The sequence below is a fragment of the Barbus barbus genome, assembly GCF_936440315.1.
Source record: "Barbus barbus genome assembly, chromosome: 33".
Lineage (NCBI taxonomy): Eukaryota > Metazoa > Chordata > Actinopteri > Cypriniformes > Cyprinidae > Barbus > Barbus barbus.
This window is the reverse complement of record NC_136761.1, coordinates 22,302,941-22,318,502: the sequence shown is the minus strand read 5'-3', so window position 1 is coordinate 22,318,502 and position 15,562 is coordinate 22,302,941. Positions and strand designations below refer to the sequence as shown.

The 15,562-nt window shown below is 36.4% G+C and overlaps 1 protein-coding gene across 2 annotated transcripts; it reads left to right on the top strand.

Annotated features, from left to right (window-relative positions):
• Nucleotides 1-428: 428 nt before the first annotated feature.
• LOC306853102 (transmembrane 9 superfamily member 2-like) lies at nt 429-15,345 on the top strand. 2 transcript variants are annotated; one of them, XM_079390288.1, is made up of 18 exons: nt 429-724; nt 950-1,017; nt 1,112-1,205; nt 1,527-1,654; nt 1,850-1,979; nt 4,686-4,813; nt 5,074-5,185; nt 5,268-5,347; nt 5,443-5,548; nt 5,852-5,893; nt 6,182-6,314; nt 8,756-8,875; nt 9,315-9,372; nt 9,474-9,633; nt 9,917-10,068; nt 10,158-10,269; nt 10,544-10,715; nt 13,263-15,344. In XM_079390288.1, exons 1-18 carry the CDS (start codon nt 587-589, stop codon nt 13,328-13,330), a joined length of 2,001 nt encoding a protein of 666 aa, XP_079246414.1. In that variant the 5' UTR covers nt 429-586; the 3' UTR covers nt 13,331-15,344. The 2 variants fall into 2 exon arrangements, with proteins under 2 accessions (XP_079246414.1, XP_079246415.1); XM_079390289.1 differs by lacking the exon at nt 5,852-5,893 and having other exon boundaries at nt 13,263-15,345.
• The last annotated feature ends 217 nt before the right edge of the window (nt 15,346-15,562 follow it).

Sequence of the window (15,562 nt, the reverse complement as noted above, 5' to 3'; positions counted from 1 at the left end):
CACCTGTGGGACTGGTACTGCCATTTCCTTCAGAAAAACATTGTTGAGCATTATGACAAACTTTACATGTAACAAAAAGGGGAAAATAGACTAAAGTATAGCCTAAATATAATAAAATATTTATAATGAAATAAATAAATTTGATTTAATTACTTTAAATATATTAATTGTATAAGTATATTAATTACAAAATAAAACACTTTCTTTTTATTAAAGTAACAGAAATGATACAAACACATTCAGGAGAGCATTAAATAGCATCAATAGAAAGTTTCACATAAATACATACATACACAAAAAGGATAAAGATAATAAAGTAAATTAGAAATGAATTGAATATGAGACGCTGTCATTAATCCAGATGTGTTTTGTGCATCAGTGACGTAGATGAATTGGAGGCGGGGCCAGCGGTGGGCGGAGTTACGTGCACAGTCAGGAAGTGACTCTGATATACAAATCTTTCTTGAGTCAGTAGCAGCTGCGAGCTCGTTGTTTTGGTGATTTCTTGTGTGAACTGTCACAGTTAGTTTTATGGTTTGCTCCAGCAGAGTAAACCGGAATCCTCGCAGGACGCTGCTTTGAAAAAATGAAGCCTTTAAATCCGCGTTTTATATTTTTGCTGAGTTTAACAATAGTCAGCTCAAGCTTTGGATTCTACCTTCCGGGTTTAGCACCAGTCAGTTTTTGCGAGCAAAAGTCGGAAGGAGATGCGAAGGAATGTCAGGTGAGCTTTCCCTGTCCTGTACTTATTATTATACTGCCGTGTACACACAGTTGAGACATAGCAATTAAAATAAATGTTTTAGATATTGAGTTAACAAGCAAATTCTGGATTCTCTGCATTGCAAATTCATGTTCAAAATAAAACCAGACTTAAGCGTTCATCTCTGAGATATGACTTCTAGTCAGCTGTCCCCTTGACCCCACACCCCTCCTGTCAATCCCACAGACTGACATAGAGCTGTTTGTGAATAGACTGGACTCAGTGGAATCAATCCTGCCTTATGAATATGATGCGTAAGTATTCTTGACCTTTACTATATAAGCTTTATTATATCTGCATGCATTTCTATACAAGAACTGATCAGCGAGGGAATACGTTTTGCTTTAGGTTTGATTTTTGCAAAGATAAGAATGAAAGAAGGCCCTCAGAGAACCTTGGGCAGGTGTTATTTGGAGAAAGAATAGAGACGTCACCTTACAAGGTAAGAAATTGTTTTTATTTCACGTTTTTTTTTACATTTAACATTATTGTGGCAGTGATATTTAGAAGATTACACACCTTGTTCATTGAGAGCTGGCATCTCGTTTTTGTAGTTGCAACTGACAGACACAGACACTTCTTCATTTTGTGTGTTTTTTTTTATGTCATATATAATCATATATTTTTGTATAATAAAGTTGATGGTATTTAGGCAGTGTATTCCTAGTTGTTACTATTCTGCATTAATGTGTTATAAATAACTCCAGTGCTTCTCACATAATGCATTGATCCTTCATATACTGATTTTCGAAATTTTCCTTAGTTTTCATTTAAGGCTGACAAGACTTGTGTGAAGGTCTGCACCAAATCCTATGATGCAGGTTCAAGAGAAGACAAGTTAAACTTGGACTTTCTAAAGAAAGGAATGGAGCTGAATTACCAGCACCACTGGTAAGTCTAGATGTGATGCCTATGGTATGTTTGGTACCAATAACAAAATAAAAGTTGTGTCATCTTGCTTTAACAGTTGGAACGATACAATATCAGTTTGCCATTGAAGGGTTTGGCATGGAATTCTTTACATGATCTCTAATGGTTATCCATAAAAATAAGTGGATTTGGTTTATCCTTAAACTTGTTTTACAGGATTGTTGACAACATGCCAGTGACTTGGTGTTACATTGTGGAGGACAATCAGAAAGTCTGCAACCCAGGATTTCCCATTGGATGTTTAGTGAACCAAGAAGGAAAACCAAAGGATGCCTGTGTGATAAATGTGAGACGGACCACTTTTTTCACTACTTTAGTTGTGAGCTGGCAGTCTGTGATGGGATAAATTGATAGAATAAAAAGTTGGGATAAATTAATATTAAATTGAATATCAATTATGTGAATTATGTTAAGATTATGACATTGTTGATTTTAATTTATTGTTGGGATAGGCTGAAATCCCTGCACTGTAAAAAAAAAAAAAAAATCCCATAAAATTTATGGTAAAAAACCAGCAGCTGTGATCGCCAGAATTTTACTGTAAAAAAAAATACGGTAGCAACGTTTTAGGGTTTACGGATTTAACTTAAATATACAATTAAAAACCGTATTTCTTTAACTGATGTAATGTTAATATACCAACCTATGGAAGTTCTGAAATCTGTTTTATATTTGCACTGATAACCATCAAAATCAGGTGGTGATGAGAAAGCCACACAATAAACCAAAGCTTTTCCAGAAGCTGAGAAGTCCAATATATAGAAGGTGCACAATGTCATTCACACAAACACTAAACACCATCATGGTGAGACTCATTAAACTGAAATATGCAATAAACATTAATTTAACCACATTAGATGTAACATACAACCCTAATCAGTGTTGTTACTTTCAAAAAGTTACTAATTACATCATCAATATTGTATTTAAATTACTTTACTAATTACTCTGTCTGAAAAGTAACTTAGTTACTCAACAAGTAACTTATTCAAATCGCTAATTAGGCTACATCTTAAAATCCCTATAAACCTTAATAGAAATTAAACTCTTTTTTTCTTTCAATTTGAGTCAAACATAGAATAGTTTAGCCTTTTAGCTTTAAAACAACTGTAATACTTAAACATTTTTATGTAAAAAAATGTAACCTTCTTTGGTTAACAAATAGAAATATCTGAATAACAAAAAAGCTTAAAAGTTAAACAATACATTTCAGTTTGGCAAGATGTTCAGGAAAAGCCCAACTAGTAAAATCCAGACAGGTTTGTGTCAAAATAACACGTTAACTAATGTAGGTAAGAATAAATGACAGAACTGATCTTCTCTGCTGAATAAATCCATGTCAGATCGCACTGTTCTTATGAGGTAAATTCCTCATAGCAGGTCTTCTTTCAAAAATGATGAAAATTAGATGAATCTTGATTTTTTTTTTTTTTTTTTGAAACACTGTACCTCGCTTTACTTTCATAGGGATTACATAATCAGAAATATTCGTTTTTGATTAGAATTGGTTCAAGTAAGTGTCAAGTAGACACTTCAAGCTTTTTAGATTCTATTGATTTTAGTCTTATATGTATCTGAGTCACGTTGTGTGTGTATGTGTGCAATCGCGTGCAATTGCTTTCTCATGTCGAAATCGATCATGTTCAATAAGAAGGGGAGAGAATGGATAGTGGGGGGCACAGTAACTCAGCCCGCGAAGGACCACCCCTCAGCACCAGCCCTGATCTGAGGAAAATCTGAAAGTGAACGAGCCGGCGCTTGTAGGGTTAAAGTCGCTGCATTTAATTTGATCTTTAGTCGGTAAATTTAGATTTCAAATTCAATATTGATTTTAGAACTGTTGAAATTTTTTACTGTATGTAACGCAAGTACTTTATAAGTAACTGTAATTAAATTACCTAAAAATGAACAGTAATCCCTTACTTTACTTATTTAGTGGATAAGTAATTTAATTACAGTAACACGTTACACCCAACACTGACCCTAATAAATATAACTGATAAGAGAAAACTAAGAATAAACATAGTTATTTCAAAGAAAAAACATCAAATTTGAAATGCAACGCAGGGAATTCTGGGAACATCAATTTACGTTTTTTCCCTGTAAATTTTACATTCATTTTCACTTCCAAAAACGGTATTTTACTGTAAAATTGTCTGAAATGTCTATTACAGTTTTTCACCGTATATATTAGGGGAGCTTACCATTAACCATTTAACAGGTTTACTGTAGCATTTTCACAGTTTTTTACCATTAAATTCATTACAGTGTGTTTTAGGGAGGGCAATACAAACATCTGATGTGTTTAAAATACCTACTTCTCAAGCATGGTTAAGTTTGTGTTAGATATTATGTCTTAAACATATAATACATCAAAAGTCATGAGATTTACAGTATTTGTGGAATGGACTAAAAATTTAACTAACTGTTTTGGTTATTGAATTCTATTTTGGTTTATTACTGACTGGTTGTTCAAATTTAATGGACACTTTTCATACATCACAGAAGAGGAAGTCATAATAATGGGCAAAAGCTTTGGTCCTTTTTGCTCCGCTAGCAAAAGAATACATTCATGATATAATTTCTATGAGTTAAGAGGAAAATATAGAGAGATCGATTGTTAGCTGAAAGAGAGAAAGATGTCAAATTTGCCATCGATCCATCAGCCGTTGTATTAGAAATGCTTTGCTAACAAACTTAGCTACATTTGCTATGTTATTATCTGTGGAAACATGTCATCAGTGAAAAAGGGTCCCTTAAATGCTCATTTTTATGTTTAAAAGCATTAATGGTTAAATCTTTACAGTATTATATATTGATATAAAATGCATTCCCAAAAACAGAACATGCACGTGTTGTCTTTGATTAATAACATTTCAGCTTTTTTTTTTTTCAAAATAAGTCTATATTAGTAACCAAAACATTAAGAGGTAGAAATATGCTTTTTTTGATTCTGACTAGCTTCTGACATGATTTTTATCCACTCTTTTAGGCTGATTTCAACAAGAAGAACACTTACTATGTTTTCAACCATGTGGACATCACCATATTTTACCACAGTGGAGATGAAATGAATGGGATGCATGCTCGACTTGTGGCGGCAACACTGGAACCTCTGAGGTATGATTGTGCAACTTTTTTGACTTGAAATGGTGTACTTAAGCCCTTATTTTAGCTCTTGCTCCACTTTCTGTGGGCCTATATGATTATTTTCAGATTTCATATTTAATTGAAAGTTAGGCATAGTGACACCTGTTTGCAAGCACACTTCAGTAAGAAAACAGTAAATATTTACTGTAATGATTAGATTAGAACATTACTATCTCATCTGTACTATAGTTTGTTACATAAGAGTTATACATATGTTGTCTGCTGGACAGCATAAAGCATCGTAATGACGAAAATCCAACGTGTGAAGGAACTCCCATGGACATACCAGCAGATTTCAAGAGTAATTTCAAAGTCACCTACACTTATTCAGTTACATTTAAGGTACGTTTGTTTATAGAGTCAGTACAATGAGATGGTTGGAAAGAACTATTTGTAATAGAGTTTCATTTTTCTCGTTTTCTAGCAAAATAATGAAATTAGGTGGGCTTCTCGATGGGATTACATTTTAGTTTCCATGCCTCACACCAACATCCAGTGGTTCAGGTGAGCACAAACTGGTTGGAAATATCATACAATCAAGAATAAGAAAGCTCTTTTTTTCCATATCTCCATGGCCCATCTTCATTTTATTTTTTCAGCATCATGAACTCTTTAGTCATTGTCCTCTTCCTGTCTGGCATGGTGGCCATGATCATGCTTCGAACACTGCACAAGGATATTTCCCGGTACAACCAGATGGACAAGGTATCTTGAATTTACTTTGTTCTCATTCCAGCTTTCATCTAGATAACAGAATAAATGAATGACTGTTTAATGTCACCACAGTATCTTGTGTCAACAGAGCTGACGCTCCCACATACGCACAAACTGTTAGAGCAAATTTCCAGTTAATATATTATGTTTGCTTCTTGGGTTATGTAAATCCTAATGCTCAAGCACAGACAGACCGATAGTTTTTCTCTTAGTTTCAGTGTGGTCTTATTTTTCATATTTTAATAACCATTAGAATACCTCCAGTCACTGAATCCTCTGTTGTGACATTCACAGGCAGACTGGGTTAAGATCCCTCCAGCTGCAAACGTTACCTATGTAAGCTTATTAGCTTATGTTGTCAATGGTGATTATATGATATGATGATTGTTTGGCTTTGGGAACTTGGTGAAACGAGTGTAAATATACAATACCATGCTCACCAATCAAGATAAATAAATGAAGGAAGCTGTTTTGCAATGAATAGATAATGTTACTAATAAAGCATGTGTGACACATACCATCAGCTTTTGCTTCACAATTTCAGTTAATTGTTTGACGACTGTTCATAATGATTTACCAGGTCATGTGAGGTCATATTGAGATTTATTGTTATATCTCCTGCAGGAGGAAGCCCAGGAGGAGTCTGGCTGGAAGCAGGTACATGGTGACGTGTTCAGGGCGCCCAAGATGGGCATGCTTCTGTCTGTCTTCCTCGGACAGGGCACTCAGATCTTCATCATGACCTTCATCACCCTTTGTAAGTGCATTCGGAACAAAAATGAATTAAATTTACTGCATATTTTGTATTGTATTGTATTTTGTATCATGCCTGTAATGCCTGATAAAGCAGTCCTGCTTTGTGTACAGCATTACCAGGGAAACCGCTATTTTACTGCTCCAAAAGCGCCACCAAGTGGCAAAGAAAAATTTGCATTTTCATTCAGGCCATCTGGAAAAGAGCAACAAGTGGGTGGGCAATATGCTAATATTTCATGTTGACATCAACATGAAATGGCTTGGGATTCGTTTTAAAAACGACTTTTTCTTTTGAGAGACAATAACTTTATACACAGTGCACTTTCAGATTTAAAACTTTACAGGATGTTTTCATTCACTTAGAGCTGTGTTACACACTGCATGAAAGGTCATTTCCAAAAATCCATAATAGGGGCACTTTAAAATTTGCGTGCATTCCAGAAATCTGAACTTTTCTCCTCTAAGCCTTTATTTTTAATTAGTTTTTTATTAGTAATATACAGTGCCCTCCATAAGTATTAGAACAGTAAAGACAAAATTGCTCTGTTGGCTGTGGAGTCAAGACATTTGCAAATATAATTAAAAGATGAATATTAGACAAAACTACAGAATGTCACATTTTTATTAATAGCCATTTCAACACGTACATGTTTTACCAAATAAAAAGATCAGCACTTTTAGAGTTCATCCCACTCATTGATGTGAGCATAAGTATTGGGACATTTGAACATAAGGCAGATATAAAAGATTAAAAACTATTATTTAGTTGCAGGTCTCATGCGCACAATCACAGCAGTGAGTCTGTGACCCATAGACATCACCAGACTCTTGGTCTCATCCTTTTGAAATACTTTTCCCAGCCTTTAATGCAGCCAATCCCAACTGTTGCTTGTTTTGGGGAGCTTCTACCTTTACTCTCCTCTTCAGCTGATGAAATTCATGTTCAATCAGATTTAAATCTGGAGATTGACTTGGGCAGGGTGTTTTAGGTCATTGTCCTGATGCAATATGAAGCACTTCCCAATGAATCTGGTGGCATTTTCTTGAATATTGGTAGGCAAGATGGTTTTGTACCCTTCCAAATTCATTCTGCTACTGTCATCATACATTAAGTCATCAGTAAAGTTGAGAGGGCCTGTTCCAGAGGCAGCCATGCATGCCCATGCCATGACACCACCTCCACCATGCTTTACAGATGAGGCTGTATGCTTGGGATCATTTGCAGTTCCCTTTTTTTCTCTACATTTTTGCTTTCCCATCACTTAGATAAAGGTTCATCTTTGTCTCATCAGTCCATAAACACAGCTCCAAATCTATTCTGGCTCACCTTTGTGCTTTTTTGCAAACTCTAATCTTGCCTTTCTATTTTTGGTGCTGGTCAGAGGTTTGCATCTTGCTGTGTAGCATCTGTAATTCTGTGTCAAAGTCTCCTGAGGACAGTAGATTGTCAGAGCATCACCCTAGCTTTCTGGAAGTTGTTGGTGATTTTACAGACATGTCTTTTAGGGTTCATAGCTTTTATGATTTGTCTGTCATCAACTACTGTTGTTTTCTCAGCCGATCAGGTAGTTGTTGGTTGCTGGTGTCGCTGGTGGTTTCCAAACTCTTGATTTCTCCATGCCCTTTATTTTTGCTATAGCTCTAATTGACTTCCTCTTTTCTTTTAGCATCCAAATTGCTTGCTTTTCTCTCAAAGTCAGCTCCCTCATCTTATTCCTGGTTTGTGTGTGTCATCATCGAATGCAAGATTCAGAATACTGAAGTAATGGATATAACTGATACGACACATTCCCTGCTTTTAATACCTGAAGAATTAATGCAACAGGACACAGCTGATCACTTAGACAGACCTGTGAGGCAACTGTCCCAATACTTATGCTCACATCAGATAGAGGGAGGAAACTCTAAAAGTGCTGATCTTCTTAGCTGGTAAAACATCTATGTGTTGTGAATCAACATTCTGTTTTTTTGTCTCATATTAATGTTTTAATCATATTTGTAAATGTCTTGACTCCACAGCCAACAGAGCAATTTTGTCTTTACTGTTCCAATACCTTTGGAGGGCACTGTATGTTGTGATCAATTAAAAATGGTTGTACACAGTTTGGTCATTTATTTCTTATTAATGTTATCCTAGCATGGTCTTTTAAGGTCCAGTTCTCACCATTAACAAACCATTAACTACGTCTTTTGCCGCAGTAAACTCCTAATTTGCTGTTTATTAATAGTTAGTAAGGAAGTTAAGTTTAGTTATTGAGTAGGATTAGGGAAGTAGAATATGGTCATGCAGAATAATGTGCTTTATAAGTACTTATAAATAGCCAATATCTTAATAATAGGCATGCTAGTAAGCAACTAGTTAATAGTAAGAACTGGTCCCTATATAAAGTGTTACCAATAGCATTAAATGAACAAAAGTGACAATCCTGCTTTTCTCTTTAGTCTTGGCCTGTCTGGGCTTCCTGTCTCCAGCCAACAGAGGGGCTCTGATGACCTGTGCAGTGGTGTTGTGGGTTCTGCTTGGCACACCTGCTGGATACGTGTCTGCCCGACTCTATAAGAGTAAGGAAATATTGCAAACTGTAGCACTTACTTTACCTTGTTTTCTTCTGGAATCGTTATGAAAGCATTGTAATTTTTCATTTGAAGAGCTATTCATTTTTTTTCTTCTGTTCATTTCCTGCATTTTAATGTGAGAAAAATACAGAGACCATCTTAAATATGTTAAAGATTAATCAGAATGCGTTTTATTGCAAAGGAAGCTTATATAAACAAGGAATCTCGCTGAAAGGAGTTTCCGGTGCTAAGGATAAAGGCAATAATACAGAATGTAACACAATGATAAAAAACAGGAAATAAAATGTAAACATACAGTGACTAAAAATATAGAAAATTCACAATATATAGAATTGTGAATGTACAGATATGTTATTTACAGATGTACAGTTTTGAGAAACCCCGTTGGCAGTTTTAATATTAATTGCTTCCTCAATTTCATCAGCTTTCGGGGGTGAAAACTGGAAAACAAATGTTCTTCTCACTGCCTTTTTGTGTCCTGGGTAAGTTGAATGTCTTTATTGCCAACAGTAATACATTTCCCAACAACAGGAATAAAATGATGTATGCCAGTATGCAGTTTCAGTATGCTATGTTTTTGCAGGATTGTGTTTGTGGATTTCTTCTTGACGAATCTGATCCTGTGGGTAGAGGGCTCCTCCGCTGCTGTTCCCTTTGGTACACTCGTGGCCATCCTGGCACTGTGGTTTGGCATCTCTGTTCCTCTCACTTTTGTGGGTGCATACTTCGGTTTCAAAAAACCAGTAAGTATGCCTTCTTTCAACAGACCAATTTCTTAAGCGTTTTTCAGCAAAGTACATTTTTTAAATCCTGGCATTCTGACAGGTGCTGATTCCACACTTGAAATGACATTTAATAATCAGCTCCCAGATTTTGATACTCTTTCGCATTCCTATTTTTGTATTTCTGAGGATATCTTTGAATCAGCTGTTATTGCGTTTCCCATCTGTGTGAGCTTTTCTTTTGGCACGCTGTCATGCACGATATCATGAATGTGGGTGTGTTTTTGTTTTCCTGTTTTAACAGGGCATCGAGCCACCAGTGCGAACAAACCAGATCCCACGCCAAATTCCTCAGCAGTCCTTCTACACCAAACCCGTGCCGGGTATCATCATGGGTGGTATCCTGCCCTTCGGCTGCATCTTCATCCAACTCTTCTTCATCCTCAACAGCATTTGGTATGATTTAAAGTCATACCATGCTGAAATGAGTTGATTTGAGGACTGATGTTTTGGTCCTAATGGTGCATGCAAATCTTTCTCTGCAGGTCTCATCAGATGTATTACATGTTTGGCTTCCTTTTCCTGGTCTTCATCATCTTGGTCATTACCTGCTCTGAGGCAACTGTTCTGCTCTGCTACTTCCATTTATGTGCAGAGGTGAGATTTAACAAAACTTTTAAACAAAACTAGTTTTAATGTAACATTTGACTTTTTTTCGTGTTTGCTGGTTCTTATGTTCAAAAACAACTAATATGACAATATGCTGACATCCAGTGGTGTAGTCTAGCAGAGCGTTTTTGTCTAGGCCACTGATTTGAACGAGTCTTTATTTCATACGAGCCTACATCATTTGAAATATTTGTCAAAAGTGCTATTATTATTGTTTGTATTATTAATTTTTATTTAAAACCTTCTTATTTGTGTTTGACAGGATTATCACTGGTGGTGGCGATCATTTCTGACCAGCGGTTTCACGGCAGTGTATCTGTTTGTCTACGCAATACATTACTTTTTCTCAAAACTACAAATCATAGGGGCTGCGAGCACCATCCTCTACTTTGGCTACACCTTGATCATGGTGCTCATTTTCTTCATTTTTACAGGTAAGTAAAAGATGGCCTGATTTGATTTAGCTTTAAAAAATATTTTCATTCATATACACTGTGCGATTGGAGTAGGGATTCACAAACTTTTTTTAGTCAACCAGATTCGTTTGATGAAAATATTTACTTGAATTACCGCCTTAGATTTTAATGTTAACATTTCAATCATTTAACATTTGCTCTCTGAAGTTGGTTAACGGTCGCATGACATGCAAGTAAATAAATAAAGTATTTAAACTTTTTTAGTAGTATAATTATTATGTAATTTACGATTATAATGTCATTTTAATATATATATATATATATATATTTTTTTTTTTTTACATTTTTATGATTTAATTTGCAGCCCCCAGTTTGTGAAACCCTAAATTAGAGAATAGATTTGTGTCATGACCTACTTGAGAAAACCAGGTTGAAGTTACATTTTATTCTTTTATCACAGATGAATAGAGCTATACAGTGCTTCCTGCACTTTTTTTATAAAAACAGAGCGAAACTACAGCAAAATAAATAATACTTTTAGTTTTAGCTTGCCGTCTGACTTCGAATTCAGTCTTTCTATTCAGTTGCAGTCTTACTGTTGTTTTGTCTTCATTGGCTGTAATGAAAAACAAGCATACGACACATGTAGTCTGTTCCACAAGCTGTTGACTCAAACTTAATCAGTCCTACACTGAATGACCTTTCACTGAATACTCCTCCTCAATCAAATGACCAGTTTAACCTGGTTTAGAGTAAATTGCTATAGTGACACTGCAGCACAAGAACAGTGTTTAATCGTTGAGATAACAGAACTAAGTGTGTATCATTCACCATGTTTGCTCTACAGGGTAGGGTTTGCATCAGCCGTTCGGAAGTTGTTACTTAAATTGGAACATGAAATGACTAGTTTGTAAGTTAATTATGTCCTTTATTCGGTTGCACCATTTGTTCTTAAGGCAGAATGTAGCCAGTAAGCTCTCTGTAAAGTAATGTGTAGTTGCATGATATGATGTTTACCCTCCATGATCCAATTTCAGCCTTGAAATATGAGATTCTAAATTTTTCGCCTCAAAATTATGCTTCATTTGAAATATGATACTCAGGTCAGTAACATTAATAGGTATTCTTATGTAAATAACATTCAGAAACTGCATTTAAAATGAATAAGGATGAATAAAAAAATACTGATACAAAAAAAAGTTTACATATAGAATTACATTGCAACTAAGTTAAACGGTGCAACACAAACATATTTAATAGTGGCTGAGTTGTAATTTCTGCACAGCTGATGCAACCGCCTCTGCTTACTGTGGTTAGTGTAACATACAAAATGTTTGGCTTATTTTACTTCACCATCAATATAAAATGTTCAGAGTTCCTCATGGATTTGGTGATGCAGTGTCTCCCTTCTGGTCCTTTCGTTTGGCGGGTGACCAGTCCTAGTTGTTTTGTTCCTGCCCAATAGGTCATAATGCTGTGTTTAGGCTGAGGGTAATTGGGACACCTATAAATATTCCTCATCTTTTATTGTTGTTGTTGAAAGACAGCAGCGCTCCCGCCGGCCTTAATCAAATCTCTGTCGCTTCCCTTCATTGATATGCTGAGGCGGAGGTTGTGAGAGATGGCCAGCTGTCTGCCAGCCGTAAACAGCTGTTGGTTTATAACATCTACACATGCTTACTTGTTTCTCTACAAATGACATGTAAATGTATTTTAATTTTTAATTTTATTTTTTTTAGCTTTGCAGCAAGTGTTTTCCTCACCCAGCATGAAGTACAGCGATTTTACAGCTGTACAACTGCGACTGATCGACTGAGTAAAATAGCCCAAGCTCCTCAGCGACATTTCATGTTGAACCTTTACAAAAACCCTCCAGATTACCAGTGTAATTTGGCTTTGCTTTGAATGATGGGAAACCACCGTCATCGGTTTTCTGAGCAGATATTAGCCACAATCTATTTGTTGCCATGGATTCTACTAGATGCATTATGATCCCTGGCTACGGCTGTTATGGCAACTTCCATGCACACTTGAGGGGTGAAAATGTAAGGCACGATTGAAACGAGGCTTACTGGATCGCCATTATGCTCTCAGTCCCACATCTTAAAGCAACGGTTCCCAGAAATGGCTTGTTTTAGCCCAAACTAGCATGACTTTTTAGATCCCGAGAGCCAAGTGAAGATACAGCGAGAGCGTGTGTGTTTAAGGTGAGGGGGCAGGACTGAGAATCGTGTGTATATAAACGCATCTGAAAATAGATTCCGAGCTAAAGATTTCAATCAGACCTATTGTTGATTGGCTGTCACTGCCGCCCCAGCGATGATTAGATTTAATCCTGTGCTTCATTACACTCAGCTCAGTTTGGCTCTGTCAGACAATTTGCTGCATGGAAATGGCACTATTAATAGATGGTTATCTTATAAAATGCCACCCGAATGACTCTAAATGTGGTTTTAATAGAAGCACTGTTTCATAATGTGTACACTATTAGTTAGTCTGGCACATTTTGTGACATCTTCATTTTATGTCTAATATTAATTCTCACACATTTCTCCTTCCGTGCAGGTACTATAGGCTTCTTCGCCTGCTTCTGGTTTGTAAATAAAATCTACAGCGTGCTGAAGGTGGACTAAGGGAGGGACGTTTGGAGAACACAGCATCATCTTTTTACTGATCAGCTTTCATGTGGAAGTCTGAAAAGACATTTAAATGAAGCTTAAAAGAGTGTGTTTGGGTCAACTGTTATTCACTGACCTGCAGTAGGTGTGTGTGTAGGTGTGTGTGTGTGTGTGTGTGTGTGTGTGTGTGTGTGTGTGAACTCCAAAGACCCTTTTTTAGTGCTTTACTCGCCTCGCGTTGCCTGACTTCATTCCAGCTAAACCTACCGCGCTGAGAGCAGAAACCCATATCTTATGAATAATATTGTCTTATTATGCTTTCATACTGATCCAAATGTATGTTTTATTTCATCATCTGTAAAGACAATTTGAGTATTTAGCACAGATATTTCTCTCAATGTTTTAGCCTTTGGACATTTTTGAAAGATCAGATGGGACACAGTTTTGGGTGCAGTCACATTTACCTTTACAGTGAAATTCCGTGGGCTAAAAGCAGTCATCGTAATCTGGAGCTTTGAGTGAGTGACACGTGAAAACATTCCAAACCCTTTTTTACTCGACTTGTGGGAAGTCGTGGCCTAATGGTTAGAGAGTCGGGCTTGTAATCCGAAGGTTGCGGGTTCGAGTCTCCGGCCGGCAGGGATTGTAGGTGGGGGGAGTGAATGTCCAGCGCTCTCTCCACCCTCAATACCACGACTGAGGTGCCCTTGAGCAAGGCACCGAACCCCCAACTGCTCCCCGGGCGCCGCAGCATAAATGGCTGCCCACTGCTCCGGGTGTGTGTTCACGGTGTGTGTGTTCACTGCTGTGTGTGTGCACGTTGGATGGGTTAAATACAGAGCACGAATTCCGAGTATGGGTCACCATACTTGGCAGTATGTCACTTCACTTCACTTCACTTCACTTCAAACACAGATTTCTCGTGGGATTCAAGTGTGTTCATTTTGAGCGCACAAATTCGTAACATTGATCAATATAAAGATGCTTAGAAGTGACCTCTGAGTAAGAGGTGTAGCAACACTATATAATAAGTTTCACTAATGTAACGCACCATTATTTGGTGGAATTTCACAGTGAAATACAGACATTTTGATTGGAATCCACATGTTTGGGAGTTTTGCTTGAAGGCTAAAAAGTTTCCCCACACACCGATTTTGTTGTGTCAAGTTGGTCACGCGAAGTTAAGAACAGAAAATTGTTTAGGAAGTGACTTCATTGTGAGTGGTGCTTTATGCATCGCTACACTATTAACTATTGGAATTTGTTTTTGCCCGTGAAATTTAGTTGATTTTTCGCAAATTAAATCCGGTCATTTAGATAGGAATTGACCCAATCAGGAATTTCAGGTGAGGGTGAAAGTTTTTGCTACGTGTTCAAGACAAGTTTTTTATGGATTTGCCTTGTTTTAAAGTGACATCTGCGTGAGCTCTGCTTTATGCATCTCGCTGTTGACAATATACGAAGAAACTTTTTTGCCCATGAAATTTCACCTAAATTTCATTAAAGTGACCGCACCTCAACGCATGTAAAACCACACCACAGTAACCTCTATAATGTCACCTATTGGTGAATATCAGTAATATTTTTACTTTGTTGTTACTATCATACAACTACTTTGTTTTGTTTTTATAGTTTTATCTAGCTGATGAATTGTTTTTATAGAGTGAAGGAAATCGAATGGTTAAGAAGCACATTTTTTTGCTACAGGACTCTTTTATACAAGTAAAAATATCTAAATAATGGGAGATATTTAGTGATTTTTATACTGTGTAAATTATTTAAATGTGATTACATTAAGAAACTACATGCTTGCACATCTTTTTTCCAATCATTTTAATTTAAAACCCACAGAATGTACTGAGCTTCAAGTCTTATGATGAGGTATACATAAACATTCTTCACCATGTTATAATGAAAGAAAAATAAATCACAAAGTACATCATTACAAAAATGTCTAATTCTAAGCTTTTTTTTTTTTTTAAATATAAAACAGTCGGTTGTTACAGTTGGAGTAAACATGATGACATGTTACAGCTGACTGCTGTTTTTTTTTGTTTTTGAAAGTGACTGTCCACAGTTTTGTAAGAGCTGCAGACATTGCTGGAAACTGGTATACAGAATATCTTTGATACGTATTGCTGCACTCACTCGTTTCATTACAATACTTGCTGTAGTAGAGGAAATTGCAGGTTTGACTCATCATTGATTCAGCTGACTTCTAAACACCTCAGCCAGAAATTAATATTG

Bases quoted from the DNA above. Each gene is read 5' to 3' on its own strand.
- LOC306853102 (XM_079390288.1), top strand. From the start codon at position 587: ATGAAGCCTTTAAATCCGCGTTTTATATTTTTGCTGAGTTTAACAATA. The intron at 4,814-5,073 runs GTATGATTGTGC...TCTGCTGGACAG, and splicing joins GCAACACTGGAACCTCTGAG to CATAAAGCATCGTAATGACG. The intron at 5,348-5,442 runs GTGAGCACAAAC...TTATTTTTTCAG, and splicing joins ACCAACATCCAGTGGTTCAG to CATCATGAACTCTTTAGTCA.